The sequence below is a fragment of the Sorex araneus genome, chromosome 6, assembly GCF_027595985.1.
Source record: "Sorex araneus isolate mSorAra2 chromosome 6, mSorAra2.pri, whole genome shotgun sequence".
Taxonomy (NCBI): Eukaryota; Metazoa; Chordata; class Mammalia; order Eulipotyphla; family Soricidae; genus Sorex; species Sorex araneus.
Genome location: NC_073307.1, coordinates 74,365,867 through 74,389,081, shown reverse-complemented (window position 1 = coordinate 74,389,081; position 23,215 = coordinate 74,365,867). Strand labels below are relative to the sequence as shown.

General features: G+C 39.1%; 1 protein-coding gene across 1 annotated transcript in view; it reads right to left on the bottom strand.

Annotated features, from left to right (window-relative positions):
• DNAH9 (dynein axonemal heavy chain 9) overlaps positions 1 to 23,215 on the bottom strand; it is a 570,390-nt gene that overhangs the window by 168,216 nt on the left and 378,959 nt on the right. Inside the window, exon 49 of the mRNA XM_055143580.1 lies at positions 13,909 to 14,169. Coding sequence (XP_054999555.1) covers positions 13,909 to 14,169 — 261 coding nt within the window. The remainder of the gene's footprint in view (positions 1 to 13,908; positions 14,170 to 23,215) is intronic.

The window sequence follows — 23,215 nt, the reverse complement described above, 5'->3', positions numbered from 1 at the left end:
ATATATATTTGCATATATATATATATATATACACACACATATGTACATACACGCATTATTCACAGTTGTTAAGCCTTACATTTAGGTCTCTTGATCTTTGTTAATATTCCATAGAGTCGATCACTCTAGTGCTGATGGTGAGAGTGAAAATGGGTGGTGGACAAACGTATTCTTTTAGTCTGTGGGTTGTCTTTATTCTAGTAAACATTTCTTTTGCTATTCAGAAACATATTAATTTGCAGTGGTTCCATTTGTTTATCTTTGCCTCTACTTACTTGGCTAATTGCATTGAGTCACTCATGATGCAATTCATGAAGTGCAACTCATGAAGGGTTCTGCCTATGTTTTGCCCAACATAATCGTTTTGTTTCCAGTCTGATATCAAGATCTTATATCCATTTTAAGTTGAATTTTGTGCATGTTGTGAAACAGGGATCTGAGCTCTATTTTTTGTCTTATACATGTAACTGTCCAGTTTTACCACAGCAATAGAAGAGGATTTTGTTCTGTTGTTTTTGGATCATATCCAGTGGTACACAGGTGTTAATCCTGGCTCGGTGCTTAGGTCAGGAATCAGTCCTGATCAGGGGACCATATATTGTGCCAGGGATCAAACTCTGGTCAGCCATATGGAAGGCAAGCACCTTACCTACTGGACTATCTCACTGGCCTCCCAGTACCAAATTGCTATGATAATTCCAATACATATTGAAAAATAGTGGTGGTAGTAGACAGTCTTGTCTTGTGCTAATCTTAAAGGGAAAGTGTCAGTTTTCCATCATTGAGTATAAGTTTATTGTGGGTTCATGTTGAATGGCTTTAATTATATTGAGGAAAGAACCACTAAGGCTTATTTTTCAGGCTGATATTGATAACTTCATACTCAATCCCCTTGGATTTCAATCAGGGGTGTTCTTTTGGCTAGTAGGCCAAGGTCTCAGGCTGTAGACACAGATAAGTCAGGTGCTTGGGGACAGCTTGGAAATGCTCTCCCCTTCAACAAGCTCTGGGCTGACCCTCCTGACATTGTGACAGGGAATAAGCCTCACCACTCTCTTTGATTGAAAAATTCAAGCCATTGTCATTGAGATTAAGGAATCCCATCAATGGCCAAGATCCAGAGACTATAAAACAAAGCTCTCAGAAGAGAGTGACACAGAGTCTTTTGCCCCTGTGCCTGGCTGTCTTAATCGGGGACCCTCCCCACCCTAAGCAGAACCCCGGCAGCCAAAGACCTCCAGAACCCAGCCACAGCCATGCTCAAAGCCCCTCTCCACATGTTCGGTCAAGCCTCACACATAAAGGAACCGGCAGAGGATCCCAGATGTGCAGAACCTGGTGCTGAGATCTCCAAGCCTGCTCGGATGGGGACTGGGCCTCCTTCACCCAGACCCCCATTTTCCAGTAGCTTGGCAGCCACACCCACAAACTTCTCCTGGCGCCATGTAATCTCATCAACAGCCAAGATCCAGAGACTATAAAATAATGCTCCTGGAAGCATGCAACCTCTTATAGCCTAGTTCTCCCTCTCAGAGAACCTGGCAAGGTACCAAGAGCATCCTGCCCACATGGCAGAGCCTGGAAAGCTCTTTGTGGTGTATTCAATATGCCAAATACAGTAACAATGATGGGTCTGATTCCCCTTATCCTGAAAGAGCCTCCAATGTAGCACTGCTGGGAAGAACGAGTAAAGAGAAGCTGCTAAAATCTCAGGGATAGGAGAATGGAGATGTTACTGGCACCCACTCGAGCAAATCGATGATCAACGGGATGACAGTGATACAGTGAAGGAATTTACTGTCATCATTTTGTAGAAGACATGTGTGTTTGTGAAGTTTATCATTTAAAAAATTTTTATTAGTGAGTCACTGTGAGATACAGTTACAGACTTACAAACTTTCATGCTTGCGTTTTAGTCATACAATAAACGAGTACCCAACCCTCCACCAGTGCCCATTTTCCACCACCAATGGTCCCAGCCTCCCTCCCACCCCCACCACCCTGTCCCCTCCACCCCACCCCGTTTCTGTGGCACGGCATACCTTTTTGCTCTCGTTCTCCTTTTGGGTGTTGTGGTTTGCAATAGAGGTATTAAGTAGGTATCGTGTTCAGTCTATAGTCTATTTTCAGCCCGCATCTCCCATCCTGAGCGGGCCCACCTAGCACCCTTTGCTTGGTGGTCCTTTCTCTATGTGAGCTGCTTTTTCTCACAGCATGTGAGGCCAGCTTCCAAGCTATGGAGTAATCTTCCTGGTCTTTATCTCTACTATTCTTGGGGGTTAGTCTCCCATTCTGTTACTTTATATTCCACAAATGAGTACAATATTTCTATGTCTGTTCCTCTCTTTCTGACTCATTTCACTTAACATGATACTTTCCATGTTGATCCGCCTATATGCAAATTTTATGACTTCATCTTTTTCTAACAGCTGCATAGTATTCCATTGTGTAGATGTACCAAAGTTTCTATAACCAGTCATCTGTTCTCGGTCATTCGGGATTTTTTCAGATTCTGGTTATTGTAAACAGTGATGCAATGAACATATAGGTGTAGATGTCACTTTTACTATATTTTTTTGCATCTCCAGGATATATTCCCAGAAGTGGTATTGCTGAGTCAAATGGGAACTCAATTTCTAATTCTTTGAGAAGCGTCCATACTGTTTTCCAAAAGAGCTGAACCAGTCAGCATTCCCACCAGCAGTGAAGGAGAGTCCCTTTCTCCCCACATCTGCGCCAACACTGGTTGCTTTGTTCTTTTGGATGTGGGCCAGTCTCTGTGGTGTGAGATGGTATCTCATTGTTGTTTTGATTTGCATCTCCCTGATGACTAGTGATCAGGAGCATTTTTTCATGTGTCATTTAGCCATTTGAATTTCTTCTTTGAGAAATTTTCTGTTCATTTCATCACCCCATTTTCTGATGGGGTTGGGTGTTTTCTTCTAGTGGAGTTCAACAAGTGCCTTGTAAATACCATTATCAGATGGGTATTGTGTGAACATCCTTTCCCATTCTGTAGATTGTCTTTGTATTCACTGTATTTGTTGAGGTACCAAAGCTTCTCAGTTTAAGGTAGTCCTATTTGCATATCTCTGTTTCCACTTGTCTGGTCAGTGGCGAGTCATCTTTGAAGATACCTATAGCTTCAATGTTGTAGAAGGTTTTGCTGACCTGTATTCAATGTGCCTTATGGATTCTGGTCTGATGTTGAGGTCTTTAATTCATTTTGATCTGACTTTTGTGCGTGGTGTTAGTATAGGTCTGAGCCCATTTTTTTGCATGTAGCTGTCCAGTGTTGCCAGCACCATTTGTAGGGATGACATTGAATCTGTATAATGCTTTGGGGAGTATTGTCATTTTGACAATGTTGATTCTTCCAACCCATAAGCAGGGGATGTGTTTCTATTTCCTCATGTCCTCTTTTATTTCATGCAGTAATGTTTTGTAATTTTCTCTGTACAGGTCCTTCACCTCCTTAGTTAAGCTGATTCCGAGGTACATGATTTTCTGAGGCATGATTGTGAACAGGATTTCTTTTTTCATATCTCTTTCTTCTCTCATTATTTGCCTATAGGAAAGCCGTGGACAAAATTTTGGGTACTGATTTTATAGCCTGTGACTTTACTATACAAATCTATTGTTTCCAGAAGTTTCTTGGTAGGGGCTTTGGGGTTCTCTAAATATAGTATCATGTCATCTGTGAATAACAAGAGCTTGATTTCTTCCTTTCCTATCTGGATGCCTTAATGTCTTATTTTTTTTTTTTACTTTTTGGGTCACACCCGGCGATGAACAGGGGTCACTCCTGGCTCTGCTCTCAGGAATTACCCCTTGCGGTGCTCAGAGGACCATATGGGATGCTGGGAATCGAACCCGGGTTGGCCGTGTGTAAGGCAAATGCCCTACCCGCTGTGCTGTCACTCTAGCCCCTAATGTCTTATTCTTGCATAATCACTATTGCAAGTACTTCCAGTACTATATTGAACAGAAGTGTGAGAATGGGGATCCTTGTCCCTGATCTTAGTGGAAAGGCCCTTAGTTTTCCCCCATTGAGGATAATGCTTGCTATAGGCTTGTGGTAGATGGCTTTGACTGTATTGAGGAAATTCCCTTCTATACCCATTTAGGTGAGAGTTTTCATCATGAATGGGTACTGGATCTTGTCAAATGCTTTCTCTGCATCTATTGATATGGTCATATGGTTTTTATCTTTTCTTTTGTTGATATGGTGGATTATGTTGATTGGCTTCCGAATGTTGTACTATCCTTACATCCCCGGGGTGAATCCCACTTGGTCGTGGTGTATGATCTTTGTGATGAGTTGTTGGATTCTATTCGCTAATATTTTTTGAGGATCTTCGCATCCGTGTTCATCAGAGATATCGGCCTGTAGTTTTTTTTTTTTTTGTGGTGTCTCTGTTTGCTTTTGGTATTAGGGTGATATGTGCCTCATAGCAACTGTTTGGGAGTGTTTCTGTTTTCTCTATTTCCTGGAAAAGCTTGAAAAGAGCTGGCAATAGGTTCTCTTTAAATGTTTGGAAGAATTCGCTCATAAATCCATCTGGACCTGGACTTTTGTTTGTGGGGAGACTTTTGATTACAGTTTCATTTTTCTTGATAGTAATGGGTCTATTTAGATATACCAAAAATCATCATGGTTAAGTCTTGGGAAGTTATAGGAATCCAGGAATTTATCTGTTTCTTCTAGATTCTCTTGTTTCGTGGTGTACAGAGTTTCAAAGTAGTCTCTGATGATCTTTTGAATTTCTTGGGTTTCTGTCGTTGATGTCCCCCCTTTAATTTCTGATTCGGTTTATTAGAGTTCTCTCTCTCTCTTTCTTTCTGTGTGATTCTTTTTTTAAAAAAATTTATTTTATTGAATCACCATGTGGAAAGTTACAAAGTTCTCAGGCTTATGTCTCAGTTATACAATGCTCAAACACCCGTCCCTTCACCAGTGCCCATATTCCACCACCAATAAAAAAAAAAAACCTAGTATACATCCCACCCCTCACCCCCCAAGCCCCACCCCCTGCGTAACTGATAAATTTCACTTCCTTTTCTCTTTACCTTGATTACATTCCATATTTCAACACAAAACTCACTATTGTTGTTGGAGTTTCAACACAGACTCACTATTTTTGTTGGAATTTATCCCCCAGAAATACAGCCCTATTGACAAGGAAATATTTGATAATTAGTTTTCCACTGATGAGAATGAAGAGATAAAAAGTTGCATGGTCGCGGTAGCGGCTGTGCGGTTTACAATTTCTGTATTTTAGTAATTAAGTCCAGGGAGATTTAAGTTGGAAATTGAATCATTTCCCTTCCTGGAGCAGCATGGAGCAAAAGCTTAGTTCACAGTCTGGATACATGGTTGCAAGCACTCGCTGGAACCCCAAGTCATATAGCTGGCTCTGGCTCCTGCTCTTTCCGCAGCCACGCGGCTGTGCAAAGGCATGGCCACCCGGGCCGAATCTTGGCCGGAGCCTGAGCTCTGGCCCCGGCCTGAGACTCTCTGTGTGATTCTTGTTGTGGTTTATTATTCCTATTTATTTTATTTATATTTTATTTTATTTATTTATATTTATATTTATATTTATAAATATATTTATATTTCATGTTTATTATTATTATTATTATTATTATTTTATTTATTTATATTTATTTATTCCTATTCCTATTTATTTTTTTCTCAAAGAACCAGCTCTTAGATTCATTGATCTTTTGAATTGTTTTTTGGGTTTCCATATCATTGATTTCCGCTCTAAGTTTTATTATTTCTTTCCTTTTGACTGGTTTGTGCTCCTTTTGTTGGTCCTTTTCTAGGGTCTTGAGAGCTGTGAGGTCAGGTCATTTATGTGGGCCCTTTCTTCCTCCCTGATATATGCTTTCAGAGCTGTAAATTTCCCCCTTAACATGGCTTCAGCTGCATCCCACAGTTTCTGGTAGCTCATGTCTTCATTCTCATTTGTTTCCAGGTACCTTTTGATTTCTTCCTCGATTTCCTCCCTGACCCACTCATTGTTCAACATTGAGTTGTTTAATTTCCATGTGTATTATTTGGTTCTCTGAGTCTGTGCATGATTAATTTCTATCTTCAGTGCATCATAGTCTGAGAAGATAGTTGATACAATTTCTATCTTCCTGATTCTGTGGAGGTATGCATTGTGGCCCAGCGCACAATCTATTTTGGAGAATGTTCTGTGTGCACTGGAAAAGAATGTGTATTCTTTTTTATGGGGTTGCAAAGCCCTGTATATATCTGTTAGTCCTCTCTCTTCAATTTATTCCTTAAAGGCCAGTGTTTCCTTGCTGAGTTTTAATCTTGTTGATTTATCCAGAGGTGATAAGGCGGTGTTGATGTCTCCAACTACTATTGTGTTGCTACCAATGTCCTCCCTAAAAAGAAGTTGTTTTAAGTATTTAGCTGGTCCCTTATTAGGTGCAAATATGTTTAGGAGTGTGAGTTCTTCCTGCTGTACATATCCCTTGATTAGTAAAAAATGGCCTTGACTGTCCCTTTTAATCTTTTCAATCTGAAATCTATGTTGTCTGATACTAGTATGGCCACCCCAGCTTTTTTTGAGGGAGTTATTTTCTTGAAGGATTGTTTTTCACCCTTTGACTTTGAGTCTGTGTTTGCTCTAACCATTCAGATGTGTTTCTTGTAGGCAGCAGAATGCTGGGTTCAGTTTCTAAATCCATTTTGCCACTCTGTGTCTCTTTATAGGCGCATTTAGACCATTGATGTTGAGAGCTATTATTGTCATGGAGTTTTGTGCCATCTTTCAGTAGGGGTTGTCGTGCTTGTAAGGGGTTTTCTTTTCTTAAAGGAGTCCCTTTAGTCCTTCTTTTGTTTGGTTTTGAATCTCTGACGTTCCTGAGCTTTTGTTTAACCATGAAAATTGTGTATGGTTCCTTCAAGTTTGAGTGAGCACTTAGCTGGATAGAGTATTCTTGGTGAGAACTTCATTTCATTGAGTTCTTTCAGTATGTCCCAACATTTTCTTCGGGCTTGGAGGGTTTCCTCTGATAAGTCTGCTGTGAATCTGAGGGGTGCTCCTTTGTATGTGATTTCCTTTTTTGACCTTGCTGCTTGCAGTATTGTGTCCCTATCCGTGGCATCAATCATTCTCACTATGATATATCTTGGAGTCTTTTTTACTAGGGTCTCTTCTAGCTGGCAATCTTCGGGCTCCTAGGATCTGGGCATCTGCATTATCTATCTCTGGATACTTTTCAGCATTGATTTATTTAAGTGTGGCTTTTTCATTAGGGTTGCCTCCTAATTTTTTGAGGAGTGACCATATTGTTTTCCAGAAGTGTTGAACCAGTCGGCATTCCCACCAGCAGTGCAGGAGGGTCCCTTTCTCCCCACATCCTCTACAACAGCGGTTGCTTTTGTTCTTTTGGATGTGTGCCAGTCTCTGTGGTGTGAGGTGGTATCTCATAGTTGTTTTGATCTGCATCTTCCTGATGATTAGTGATGAGGAGCATTTTTTCATGTGCCTTTTGGCCATTTGTATTTATTCCTTGAGAAAGTTTCTGTTCATTTCTTCGCCCCATTTTCTGATGGGGCTGGATGTTTTTTTCTTGTAGAGTTCAACCAGTGCCTTATATACCCTTGATATAAACCCGTTATCAGATGGGTATTGGGTGAATATCCTTTCCTATTCTGTAGATTGCCTTTGTATTCGGTTCACTGTGTCTTTTGCAGTGCATAAGCTTCTTAGTTTAGTATAATCCCATTTGTTTATTTCTGTTTTTACTTGATTGCTTAGTTCCATGTCATCTTTGAAGAAATATTCCCTTCTCATGGATAGGAAGACTTAACATTGTCAAAATGGCAATACTCCCTTAAGCACAATACAGAATCAATGCAATCCCCATAAGGATACCCATGAAATTCTTCAAAGAAATAAACCAAGCAGTCTTGAAATTCATATGGAACAACAAACACCCACGAATAGCTAAAGCAATTCTTAGGAAAAAGATGATGGGAGGCATCACCCTCCTCAACCTTAAACTCTACTACAAAGCGGTAACAATTAAAACAACATGGTATTGGAATAAGAGTAGAGCCACAGACCAAGGGAACAGTGTGGAATATCCCTACACACCACCCCAATTGTATGAACACCTAATCTTTGATAAGGGAGCAAGAAATGTGAAGTGGAGCAAGCAAAGCCTCTTTAACAAATGGTGCTGGCATAACTAGTTGGTCAACCACATGTAAAAGAATGGGTTTAGACCTCGACCTGACACCATGCACAAAAGTCAGATAAAAATGGACTAAAGACCTCAACATCAGACCACAATCTATAGGGTACATTGAAGACAAGGTCGGAAAAACCCTCCACGATATTGAAGCCAAAGTTGGCTATGGGGGGCTGGAGCGATAGCACAGCGGGTAGCGCGTTTGCCTTGCACGCGGCCGACCCGGGTTCGATTCCCAGCATCCCATATGGTCCCCCAGCACCGCCAGGAGTAGTTCCTGAGTGCAGAGCCAGGAATAACCCCTGTGCACTGCTGGGTGTGACCCAAAAAAAGCAAAAAAAAAAAAAAGAAAAAAGAAAACAAAGTTGGCTAAGGTATTTACTTGACTGGTGGGTCTTTATCAAAAATCCTCAGGGATTCCACCGATTTCTTTTATATATTTGTTTTGAATTTTTTTCATAATTCTCTTGTGTGCTGCTCATTTCTCTTCAGACTCCCTCACCCCAATCTTCTGGTGTTTTCTAAAAGTTTCCAGCATTTCATCTTAGAGTTCACTGATTTCCTCCTGCTCAGTTGCCATTACTCTGCCATAAGGCCTTCTATTGAGACTTTTTATTTTACAAACCATACTCTCTGGTTGTTTCCCATTTGATCATAGTTTTCTCATTTCTACTCTCATACTGTCTTGTCCTTGACTGACTACTTGCACCATCGTTTCCTTGCACTCAATAAGCACCCTCACCATGATGTCTCTAAAGTTTATAAATCTGAGTATTTCTAAAGCTGGTGGTACTGATAGTCTTTGAACATATTATCTTCCCACTTTTGACCACTGTGCTCTAAGTGTCTTAATGCTCTAACTATGGGAGCTCTCTGAGGAATTAGTATGAGTGCTACTAATTTTCTTCTTTGCAAGTCCTCTCCCAGGGACTTCTGACCATTTCTCACCTGTGATTTCCAGGCCTAGTGTGGACTTCAGAGCTACTGAAATCTACACGTCCCTTTATTCATTAAAGCACCATGATTTTGATAGTTGACTTTAGGCATGTGATATTTAAATACCACCACCAGTGTCAATTTCCCTGCACCAGTGTTCCCATACTCCCTCCCTCCTCCTCACTACCACTACCTACCACTTTGACAAGCACATTATAAAGTTCGGTGGTTGGAACTTCAATCACATGTTTTCAGTGTTGTTGAGTCTATGCTTTGGATGCACAAGTCCACCACTCTTCCACATCATCAGTATAACCTGAGACTGGACCCCTGCTTCCCATTACTTATTCAGGGCCACATTCAATACCACCTTGACCTTTTCTCTATTCTGGATGATTTAAGGTTCTATAACTTCTTATCACCACCACTGCCTTGTGAGTGGGATAGGAACAGAATTAAAAAATACTAAGTCAAAGGGACCTTCCAAGGCTTTCCATCCAGATGAGACCTCGAGTGGCCACATATGAATGGCTCTTTTGTTCCTGAGCTACCATGATCCCGGAGGCCCACTAACTACGTTCAGCACCCAGCGGCTTCTCGCAGAAATGCCTCTAGACTGTGAACTAAGCTACAGCCCCATGCCACTCCGGGAGGGGAAAGGTTTTTCTCTCTCCATCTTTCAGCAGCGGTGTGGCAACCGCCATCTTTTAGAACCCACTAAACAGAGGTATGAGCTTGCAGTGATGCAACTTCGGGGAGAAATTTCTTGGACTTAATTACTAAATACCAGAAATCCAAAGCTGCGCAACCACAATAGCAGCTGTGCGACCTCATATGCTCTTCACTCTCAGCAATGGAAAACATATTATCAAATGATGACTTTTCGGCAGGTCTGATTGCTGGAGGAAAATTCCAAATAATAATAGTGAGTTTTCTGCTGAAATATTGAATGTAATCAAAGTAAAGAGAGATTAAAGTGGAAAATCATTAGCCACACAGGCAGCGGGTGGGTGGGATCAGAGGTATACTGGGGTTCTTGGTGGTGGAACATGTGCACTGGTGAAGGGATGGGTGTTAGACAATTGTATGACTGAGACTTAAACCTGAAAGCTGTGTAACTTTTCTCATGGTGATTCAATAAAAAAAAGGGACCTACCAAAATTTAGATATATAAAGTAACTTCCAATTATATATATCTATTTTTCTACAATCCTTTTACTCCTACCCTATCCCCCATACAGATACAGAATTTAGGGGGTTAAATAAATATTCAGTATGTACATGGCCATTATAAATTTTAGTCACCTTGGGTTATGTTTCCTCTCTTATCACATTAATTTTTTTCTGAAATTAACAATACTTTAATTTTTTCCACTGGCCTTATGATATTTGTTTTTTTTTTTTGTTTTTTTTTTTCTTTTTGGGTCACACCCAGCAATACTCAGGTGTACACTGTACTATCGCTCAAGCCCCTGGCCTTATAATATTTGGGCAAGCACATGAAAGATGAGAAGGGAACCATGAGGATAACTTAAGATAAATGTTCCATATAGACGCAGTCTATTGGTTTAAAAGCTTAGGGCTGTATTAGGAATGTCTGGGAAACAGCAGGAAGAGCAACAGGAAGTGGTGGTACACTAACAAGAAGAAAGTATTCAATGTTACTCACAGGAAGAGTCCACAGAGGAGGTGGAGAGGGAAGTTAATAAGGGCTGTATAGGTCTTGGTGATCATTTTGGATATTATTTTACATCCTACTAGAATAAAATAAAAGATTGCAAATGCAGAAATGACATGCTCAAATTACTATTTTTAAAGGATTATTCAAACACCTGCAGCATTGGTGAAAGGTAGAAAAAAAGAGATAAAGTGAGAATTAATTATGACAGTCTAATCCAGAGGTAATGGTGCTTTGTGTCAGAGGTAAAAGTGGAGATAACATTTAGCATTTTAGGTGCCAAATATGCATTTTAAATTTTTAAAAAAAATTTATTGAATCACCATGAAGTACAAAGTTGTTTATTATTGAGTTTTAGTCAGTGTTTCAACACCCATCCTTTCACCAGTGTACATTTCCTATCATCAATGTCCCCAGTTTCTATTCTGCCCACCTTTGACCCCAACAGACTGCTAATGCTGAATGTATTTTGATGGTAAAATTGGTAACATTTGATGGGAGTGTAATGTAAAAGGTTGATGAATTTCTGCCACAGAAAAACTTAGGGGTTCAAGAACTTCATGACTTGTGCCCAGTACCAGAGCTAGCTAGAAGAGGAAACCACCTATCACAGTGCCTGACTAGGAATAGGCACTCATTATAAATGAGATTCATTTCCCTTTATTGACATATACAGATTTAATATCAATGCTATTTTCATAATCAATCTAATTACTTCTATGGATGATAGTCCTACATGTTTTATTTATAACAACAGATTCAACTAACTCAAATAACCATCCAGGAAAGTAGCCCAAACTATTTGTGAACATTAAAAAATTTATTTTTCCAATCAAGGAGTAATCTTCATGGTTCTTGTCTTTATAATCTGTATTGCAAATCATAAGACCCATAAGCAGAGAGAGTAAGAGGACAATTGTCTGCCATAGAGGCAGGGGGAAAGGTGAGATGGGGGGTAGTAATACTGGGGATATTGGTGGTAGAAAATGTACACTGCTTGAGGGATGGGTGTTCAATTATTGTATGATTGAAACTCAAATAATTCAATTCAAAAATGTTTTTAAATTGAATCAACATGAGATACACATTTACAAAGTTGTTTATCATTGAGTTTCAGTCATGCAATGTTCCAACATCCATCCCTTTACCAGTTTACATTTCCCGCCACCAATGTCCTCAAGTTTCCTCCCACCACACTTGCGTGCTGAAAGTAGACTGCAGACCGAATGATGGCCATCCAATACCTCTATTTCAAACCAAAACACCCCAAAGGAGAAATAGAGCAAAAGGGAATGCCCTGCCACAGAGGCAGGGTGGGGTGGGGTGAGGGGACGGGGTGGCGGTGGTGGGAGGGATACTGGGATCATTGGTGGAGGAGAACGGACATTGTTGGAAGAATGGGTACTTGATCATTGTGTGACTGAAACGCAAGCACGGAAGTTTGTAAGTCTGTAACTGTACCTCACAGTAATTCACTAATAAAAAAATTTTAAAAAAGCAAAGAATGTTAAAAAAAGAGTTCCTACCTTTATTTTGTTCTCTTCCACCTGTCCTTCATCTATGGTAATTAATGTGGAAAAGATGGTTAACAGTGAAAAATGTTCTTACCAACACACAAATTTAATCTGTGTTGGTAAAAATATTGTCTTACCAACAAACATAATAAATTCAAAGGAAACCCAAATAATATCAAGAGTTAGTTTTCTAAACCATTCAAATTTTATAATATATTAAGTAAATGAAAAAACAGTTAAAAACCAAGTACAAGACTGTCAAAAAGACAAAAAAAACCCAACCCAAATCAGTTATTGTTCCATCATATGTTTATATAAATGAGCTAGACTTAGTTAAAACAAGTTGTGACACATACTATTGAAACTTAAATGAATGCTACTTTAGTCTCATATCTCACACACTTCCTAGTAATAAATAGGCAAATTATCGTGGACACACAGCGGGACATACGTCTGGCTTTGATTTTGATGATATCCATTCTAGTGTCTTTCTATTTTCACTTTTCTCTCTGGCTTACTCATCTGTAAGGAAGTTAGCCTCTCTTGTCCTGATTGGTCGTAAGATTCATTTCTCTGGGAGTTTATTCATAACTTGTAGAGTCTAACATACGGTCAACCTACATAAGTGTATGCTTCAGGAATAACTGAGTAACAGCCAGAGACTGCCCTAAGTTATCCTAGCTTTCCCTTGCACTTCTTTGTTTTTTTTTTATTTTTTTATTTTATTTTTTTTAATTTTTTTAATTTATTTATTTTTAATTAGAGAATCACCGTGAGGGTACAGTTACAGATTTATACACTTTTGTGCTTATACTTCCCTCATACAAAGTTTGGGAACCCATCCCTTCACCAGTGCCCATTCTCCACCACCCGTAAACCCAGTGTCCCTCCCACCCTCCCCAATCCCATCTCCCCCCCACCCCACCCTGCCACTGTGGCAAGGCATTCCCTTCTGTTTTCTCTCTCTAATTAGCTGTTGTGGTTTGCAATAAAGGTGTTGAGTGGCCGCTGTGCTCAGTCTCTAGCCCTCATTCAGCCCGCAACTCCCTTCCCCCACATGGCCTTCGACTACAATGTAGTTGGTGATCGCTTCTCTGAGTTGACCTTTCCCCGGAACGTGAGGCCAGCCTCGAAGCCATGGAGTCAACCTCCTGGTACTTATTTCTACAGTTCTTGGGTGTTAGTCTCCCACTCTGTTATTCTATATACCATAGATGAGTGCAATCTTTCTATGTCTGTCTCTCTCTTTTTGACTCATTTCACTCAGCATGAAACTTTTCATGCCCATCCACTTAACTACAAAATTCTTGACCTCCTTTTTTCTAACAGCTGCATAGAATTCCATTGTATAGATGTACCAAAGTTTCCTCAACCAGTCATCCGTTCTGGGGCATTCGGGTTTTTTCCAGATTCTGGCTATTGTAAACAGTGCTGCGATGATCATACATGACCCTTACACTTCTTTGTAACATCAGGGTACCAACTTGATTTTGGATCAGAGAAGGCTGTTCCTATCTGTCCTGGAAAGGAGTAAGTAGGCGTGTCAGACAATGCTCCTACCTTGTTGAGGGTATTGAGAGCTGCCTGGGCTGCAGTAAGTGCTGGCTCTGCTTTGGCCAAGTCTTCTTCACAGTCCTTCTGCTTTTGCTTTACCTCCAGCATGATAAGCGCTACCTTCTGCTCCTCCTCATCTGCAACGGCTTTCTCTCTGCTCACTTTGTCAGTCTCCACACCTACCACACGAATCAATTTGTCTGCATCTTCATTCTTTTGCTTCAGCTCCACCTCCTGGTTGGCCAGCTTGGCTTTCAGGTCATCCACCTGTAATAAGGAAGCATGAACATCACTGGAAGAAAGGAACTGGGAGTAGACGGCCTTTGGCTATGACCCTGGAGAAGAAAACCTTGCAAGAAAACAGGATGCCAACTCTTTTTTTTGTTTGTTTTAAAGGTCACACCCGGTGTTGCAGAGATTACTTCTGGCTCTGCACTCAGGAATCACCCCTGGCGGTGCTCAGGAGACCATATGGGATGCTGGGAATCGAACCCAGGTTGGTTGGCGAATGCACTACCCGCTGTGCTATTGCTCCAGCCCCAGGATGTCAACTCTTGATGCAAAGATATAAGGGTAAATTCTCTGACCTGGGAAAGAAAAGGAATGTAGAACTTCTTCCCCTTCCTTCTATAAAGGAAAATTCTAAGCAATGTATTTCTTTTTTTAAAAAAAATTATTAGTGAATCACCGTGGGGTACAGTTACATATTTACAAACTTTTGTGCTTGCGTTTCAGTCATACAATGATTGAGTACCCATCCCTCTATCAGTGCCCATTCTCCACCACCAATAATCCCAGTATCCCTCCCACCACCCCTTCCCCTTCTTCCCCCACCCCACCCTCCTCTGTGGCAGGGCATTCCGTTTTGTTCTCTCTTTCCTTTTCGGTGTTGTATTTTAAGCAATGTATTTCTTCCTTTTACCTTGTTACCTAAATGAGATAGACCACTTATAACTGGCAGTGTTGCCTACGTCTTATGAAACTGCTTATAAAACAATATTTTGAATATAGTTAGTTTACTTGAAATTGGTCAATATGGAGTATACTAAGGAAGTAGCAAGTTATATCAAATAAATATGTGTTGTGCATCATAAGAAACTAAATATATTGAAAGACAATAGCTATACCACACATAAACAGAGAATTCTGATCCACAACCTGCAGCAACCTGATCAGGAAACCAACATATTATTCATAACTACCTGTCCAGATGTCAATTCTACTTTAATTAAGACCTGTAGGAAGTTTGTCTAGTGTCAGGTAACTATCCAAATGATAGTCTCTGAAACAATTTTCTTTACGTGATTAAAACTATCAGTATTTGATTTTTTATTAATAACTTCCTTAATTTTTTCCCCCAAACATCCAACTCAGGATCAGCCTACAAAGTCAAACATGACTTTAACCAGTCTCTTTGGAATCTGGTATGTGGCCAGCTGCTCCAGTACAAGAGTCTGTGACTAAGACATATTTGAGGATTTTTCTTCCTTTCACTATAATTTTTTTCCACTGTATTGCCTGCATTTGAGACTCTGCCAAATGCAAGAATTAAGGCTGATTCTCTTGCTATTGCAAGCACTGAACAGTTTTGATTATTTTTATTTATTTTCAATAATTTATTTTATTTGACAATATTTACAAGACAGATGACCAGGTAGAAAAATAGGACAGAAATATTTCCAAAGGTCAATACCAGCTGGATTCCCCTACAGCCTCTGAAGTCATCTGCACAGAATAAAATGATTTCCTGCTTACATTTAGATCAATAGAGTATAGAAATTCTGAGTGGGGTTCCTGGGCCAGCGTCATCTGGGTATTTTTCAGGAATGAAAAGCCTCACATCCAACTAATGATTAAAATTATGGAGGTGGGTCTGGAAATCTGTTTAAAAATTCCTCTAGGTTATAATGATGTCCTGAATGTTTGAGAATCACTAGCTTAGTGCTGTGACCTTTACACATGCGGAGAAGATTTAGATCTATTAATTTTTGGAAAGTAAAAAGACTTTGTATTTGCATTATGGTCTATTCACTACATTACAGAATGACCTTTTGTCTTTCATTTTTTTTCTGTCCATTTCACACAACAACCAAAGATTACTTCAGTGCTCTTGGAACATGTCAAACAGATTCAAATGCTTTATAATACAAAATGCATTAGGGGAAAATAAAATGGAGGCGTAGGCACTGCTGATAATTCCCTTTTCATGGCTGATCAAAAGGGAAAAAGGGGAAGGAGCAAAAAACACTTTAATTTTGTGTATTCATAGAAACTAGAGACTTTGCATTAACCCCAGAATGAAGCTTGCTCTCTAGAATATCCCCGTGTTGGAAGGTTAATCCATTTCCATTTTCTGATGTTCAGCTGCAGGAGTTATTTCTACAAGGACAAAGATGCAATTGTAAATCAAAATGATTGAAACACATAATCACTCCAGTCAGCAAACACACCAGTAACTTTTTGTTCCTTTTACAATCTTGGACGATTTGAGAAAATTGAAGTGGTTTATTTGGGGGCTTGTTATTATTGTTAGATTTGGTGATTGCAGATATGGTTTATGACCTCATGCACAAGGTAAATAACCACCAGCTTTGTAAATGAAATCTTGATAGCTCTTAAAACTGTGACACAGAATAATGCAAGGGTCTTGCCAGTCAGAATTAGGCTGTTGCCACAAAAATACAAGGAAGGCATAACTCAGGCTAATTTTATGACTCCTCTGCAAGAGAGCAAGAAATTGAGATAGCAATTATTTTGTCTTATTAAAAGCACTTTATCTACACTTTGAATCTCTTATTTGAATATTCCTACATATGCACAGGAAGTTTAATAGGGGAAATACCACAAACACTTAGGCGCTTTCTCATCTTGAGGGCATTATGAATATTGATCATGTATAAGTGGAGGAACGCCAGTTAAGTAGGGTGACAATAGGTGGTGTTAGAAGACTTTAAAGGGCTAAGCACATCATGCTAATGTGAGAGACTAGCCTTCTTGCCAGAGCTTCACAAGAATACTAGGATAATATCTCATCTGCCTCTCAGCCATTCGGATTTCTTCTTTGGGAAAGTTTCTGTTCATTTCATCACCCCAGTTTTTGATCTGGTTGGCAGTTTTCTCCTTGTGGAGTTCAACCAGTGCCTTGTATATTCTTGATATCAACCTCTTATCACATGAGTATTGGGTGAATATCCTTTCCCATACTGTAGACTGTCTTTGTACTTTTGGTCTTTTGAGGTGCAGAAGCTTCTTAGTTTAAGATAGTCCCATTTGTTTATCTCTGTTTTCACTTCTTTGGCCAGTGGCGTGTCATCTTTGAAGATACCGTTGGCTACAATGTCGTGGAGGGTTTTGCTGACCTTGTTTTCAATGTACCTTATGGATTCTGCTCTGATGTTGAGGTCTTTAATCCATTTTGATCTGACTTTTGTACATGGTGATATGTGAAGATCTGAGTCCATTTTTTTTTTTTTGCATGTAGCTGTCCAGTTTTGCCAGCACAATTTGTTATAGAGGCTTTCCTTGCTCCACTTCACATTTCTTGCTCCTTTATCAAAGATTAGATGATTATATATTTGGGGGTGTGTGTCAGAATATTTAACCCTGTTCCATTGGTCTGAGGCTCTGCCTTTGTTCCAGTACCATGCTGTTTTAATTACTACCACTTTGTAGTAGGCACATGAGAAAATGCTCTATATCACTAATCATCAGGGAGATGCAGATCAAAACAACAATGAAATATCATCTCACACCACAGAGACTGGCCCACATTCAAAAAAACAAAAGCAACCAGTGTTGGCATGGATGTGGGGAGAAAGAGACTCTCCTTCACTGCTGGTGGGAATGACAACTGGTTCAGCCCTTCTGGAAAACAATATGGACGATTCTCAAAAAATTAGAAATTGAGCTCCCATTTAATCCAGCAATACCACTTCTGGGACTATATCCTGGAGAGGCAAAAGGGAATAGTAGAAATGACATCTGCATTTGTATGTTCATTGCAGCACTGTTTACAATAGCCAAAATTTGGAAAAAACAGGAGTGCCCCAAAACAGATGACTGGTTAAAGAAAGATGAAGTCATGAAATTTGCATATAAGTGGAAAAAGAGAGAGAAGGAATCCGGAGTTCTGACCCCCGTCAACAGTAAAAAATCAGGGATGCTGTCTCGTTTGCCAAGGCATCAAAAATCAGATGACCGATCATGAAATATGATTCAGAGACGACCGCTGGACTAGAGCTGTTACCGACTGGATTCCACGGGATGACCTCGTGGCCGCCCACCAACTAGATGGTCAGATTTCTTCATCAAATCTGAATGAATGATTTGAGGCTCTTCCTGTTCCTGGAAGCAAGCAGATATCATTGGGCTGCACTAGCACATGACAGGGCAAATGGAGACATTACTGGCACCCGCTTGAGCAAATCGAAGATCAACGGGACTACAAGTGATACAAGTGAAGTGGATCAACATGGAAAGTATCATGTTGAGTTAAATGAGTCAGAAAGAAAGAGACAGACATAGAAAGATTGCACTCCTATGTGGAATATAAAGGAGCAGGATGAGACATTAACACCCAAGAGTAGTAGAGATAAGAACCAGGAGGTCTGCCCCACAGCTTGGAAACTGGCCTCATATGCTGTGGGAAAAGGCAGCAGAGACAGAGAAGGGAACACCTAGTAGAGAATGTTGGGAGGACCCACTTGGGTTGAAAGCTGCGTACCAAAAGTAGACTATAGACTGAACATAATGGCCACTTAATACCTCTATTGCAAACTACAGCATCCAACAGGAGAGAGAACAAAAGGGAATGCCCTACCACAGAGGCAGGGTGGGGTGGTGGGGATTGGGATGGGGGGTGGGAGGGAAACTGGGAACATTGGTGGAGGAGAATGGGCACTGGTGGAGGGATGTAAACCAAATATAAACATGAAAGTTCATGAGTTTGTAACTGTACCCCACGGTGATTCACTAAGAAAAATTAACAAAGAATAATAGGATAATTGATAGCAATAAATATTACAATGGGGATTGAGGGCCTTAAAGATATCTTTCTTCTTAACTTGAAGTCTATATAGTCATTGAAATTTTTTTGATATGAATATGTATTTCAACCTCATGCTAAGCTTTTCTCTTGGACATATCTCCTATATACAGTATATATTTGTTATATTTGCCTATCCACTAAAATATTCCTATTATGGCAATATATTTGACCCTCATTTCAAAATTGTCGTTTTCTATGTTTTTGTCTTTTGGATGGGGCTGACTCCTATGGTTCTCATTTTACTTTGGATTTGCCAGTGAGATTATCCATCATAAAAATTGATTAAGCTATAGGCAAACCAAAGAGGTCAATCAATGCCACCAATATAGGAAATTAGCCAAAAAAAATGGAAAAAAGCATTCTAAAAAATTTAATATGGGATTTGAAGCATACAGAATTCAAATTTGAGACTGTCCAGATGCATAGGGATTCCTACCTGAATAGAGGTATCTTGCTCTAGTCTTGTCCAAATTTAGTTTTATCTATTTTCAGTTATATGAATCAATTAATTTATACATTTTTTTCTGTTTTCCCTAAAATAACTTTAGTGGATTCTGGAAGTTGCCATGACAAGGATCTCGCTAAATATTTCAAATAGGGGCTGGAGCGATAGCACAGTGGGTAGCGTGTTGCCTTGCACTCGGCCAACCTGGGTTTGATTCCCAGCATCCCATATGGTCCCCTGAGCACCACCAGGAGTAAGTCCTGTGCATCATTTAGTGTGACCCAGAAAGCAAAAAAAAAAAAAAAAAAAAAAAAGAAAAAGAAAAAAAAACCCAAGTAAATAGGTTATTTTCTCTTTCTTTCTGTTTTCCTTTCTTCCTCCCTTCCATTCTATATTTGCATCCTACCAACTTTGCTCTTAATTCATCTTTTTAAGAGAATTTGAGTTACTTTAGTTTGCAACAAGTTACTTTAGTTTGCAACTGACAAACATATTTTCACAAATTATTAAACTCTCAACATTAGCTAAAATTTAGTAAAGTGAAACTCTTTGAAACCAAAGATAAAATAAGTATTAACATTTCTGCATTGTAGGTAAATTTTATATACAGAGAATTGGCAGTGATCCACAAATCTCATAAACATTTCTTCAACAGCCTTTTTTTTTTTGCTCATAAGTGGAACTTAATTACAGAGGTAAGGATAACAGTGTGTTTTTGAGGATGCCATTGAAGATTAAATGAAATGCAAATCAGAGTTGTGACTTCTACTGTGTTAAGAGAGAAGATTTTACCAACTGTGAAGATTTGAGAATTGAAGTAAAGATAGCCAATGCCAGAAGAACTCTGGCCACTGGGAATGGAGGACTACATTATGGAGGCTCATCTACTGCGTCCTGAAAATCAGCATCATCATAGAGATGAGAGGGAGAAAATGAACTTTTAGCAGGAAACATTCCTAATGAAGAGTCATGATGCTGAATGCACTGCTATTTACAATGATCGATTACCTAATCAACCAGAAATGTAATATTAAGAACTTCTCCTTTTAAATGAAAAAGGATAAAGAACTAAGTTGAATTTAGTTATAAAGTAGACATCTGAGTAGTTAAGTCTCAGCATAAAATTCTGCTCCAAGTTTACAAACTTTGGATGGTCATAGAATTAATCTGTCATAACTGAAAGTAGAGAACATTATAATTCAACCAATTATATTATTATGATGTATTTTAGCCATTTTATACCAAAAAACCAACTGTGGATAAAGGGTTTAAGTCAGAGTTAGAAATGCCAGATAGCATAATCACAAGAAAAAGTATTTTATATTATTAATATTTATGGAATATATACCACACACAATATTACCATCACCTATCCTTCACCTACAATTAGAGCTTGGAGGTAATTTTAATAATTTGATTTAAAATTTGTTTATCTGTCACTTACCTATTTACCATTTATTTATTCATATGTACTCTACCTACTGTGTGCCAATGAAGGAGTAATGTTCTATGTTCTTGAGGACTGATTACAATATGATGTATTAACAGCATAATATATGTATATAAGTGCTATAGTATTATATATAGTAAGATAAGAAACAATTCAATACTGGGATCATAGAAAGGGACATATAATGATTCAAAGCTTAGAAAGTGATACTGAGTGGGGCAAAGCGAGAGGGGAGATTAGCATATTTTTTAGGGTACATGTAATGATAGAGATGCAAACTAATTGTGGCGTTTTGGGGGAAATCACTGTCACTGTCACTGTCACTGTCATCCTGTTGCTCATCTATTTGTTCGAGCGGGCACCAGTAACATCTTTCATTGTGAGATTTATTGTTACTGTTTTTAGCATATCCAATATGCCACGGGGAGCTTGCCAGGCTCTGCCGAGTGGGTGCGATACTCTCGGTAGCTTGCTGGGCTCTCCGAGAGGGGCGGAGGAATCGAACACAGGTCAGCCGCTGAAAGGAGAATGCCCTACCGCTGTGCCCTTGGGGGGAAAGTACAAATATTATTACTGGACTCCAAGCTACATTTAAAAAAAAACAAAAGGTAATTTATTTTTGTTTCAATTTAACAAAAAATATTGCCTGTTGATAAGATACCATAGAAGATGCATTGATATGTATGTGAGTATTTAACATACTATTGACCAGTATAGGAAAGAATAGCAATATCACCACAGCTAAACAATGGTGTTAAGACTGAAAACATAGGGCAATGACTGAGGCCCCTGCCTTGCCTGAGACCCAACCCCAATTCCCCCAAAACCATATAAAGTTCCCCAAGCACCATAAAATATTATCACTCAGCAAAAATGTCAAGTCAGTCCTGAACACAATGAGGTATAGCCCAAACACCACTTCTCCCCACAAAAGAATGAACCAATGTTACTTATTCATAAATGGTTCTGAGATAAAAGTATAGGATTAAAGAAGTTTTGTAAGTGACCAACAATATGCTATTTATGTTCTTCCCCCACCCACATACATTGTCAATATTGGGGGCACTGTACAAAATGTGAAATTCTTATTGAAATGCTGGTTTCCTGAACAAAGATCACTCTAAGCAAAGCATCTAGAATAGTATGTAAATAGTGTGTAAATAGTATATGCAAATAAAAATGTCAACTAATAGTCTACAATATAAAAAAATTGGTTGAACTTTTATCTGGCTGGTGAAGATAGAATCACAGGTGCCAGAACTTAGGTCCAAGTTACAATTTTATAAGAGTGTGGAATAATATACAAGAATACAATTAAGAATGTCCTAGAGAGGTCAGAAAATCTGAACTCTAATGCTTTAATCATGATGACAGACAAGGGAAAATACTAGGATTTATGATTTGAGTGAAGATCACTCTAAAAACAAGATAGGTATTGGTCCGGACCTATAGTAGCTAGATTGATAACCATTAGCCAGATGTGGTCAATGATTACTAAAACATGACTTGTTTTTCTTAAGATGTTCCATCAGTAGGACCATAAGGCTCGAGATATTTAACTCTTGTAGGAAAATAATTTCTTTAATAATTTTTAATTCTTGGTTATATGTTGAGATGGGATTTTGGATATGTTGGGCTGAATAAAATATATGATAATATTTAAATGTGTAAAATTAAAATATGCCATTAAAATGAAATATACTAGTATCATTTTTTCAAATGCAGTCATTAGAAATTTTAAATTCACATATATAGTTTGTGGGTACTGCTATTGGGTAATGCCATTCTAAAATGCTTTCAGTATATTCAGGGGGACAAACTGCAGATATTTAATGAGTGCTCACTCTATCCAAGGGCTATTTTAGAAAGTTGGAATACAGGGGCTGGAGTGATAGCATGCGGCCGACCCAGGTTCGAATCCCAGCATCCCATATGGTCCCCTGAGCACTGCCAGGGGATAATTCCTGAGTAAAGAGCCAGGAGTAACCCCTGTGCATTGCCAGGTGTGACCCAAAAAGCAAAAAAAAAAAAAGAAAGTTGGAATGCATCATCACACAAAACAGGCATGGATCCAAGTTCCTTAGAACACCATATCCAATAGATGAAGACAGACAGCAAAATAATAACAATAACATATAAGTAACACATATAATATGTAGAAGGGTTAATTGTTATGGGGAAAAGATCAAATAGAGCAGAAACAGAGGGTCAGGAGTTATGTGGAGTTGCAGTGTAAACTGGAACCACCAAGATAGCATTCATTTAAGGGTAACATGTAAACAAACAGTTAAAATTTGTAAGGGATTTAGATAGGATGATATTAGAAGGAAGGATATTTCAGGTAGACAGAGCAATTAATGTAAAGACCTGG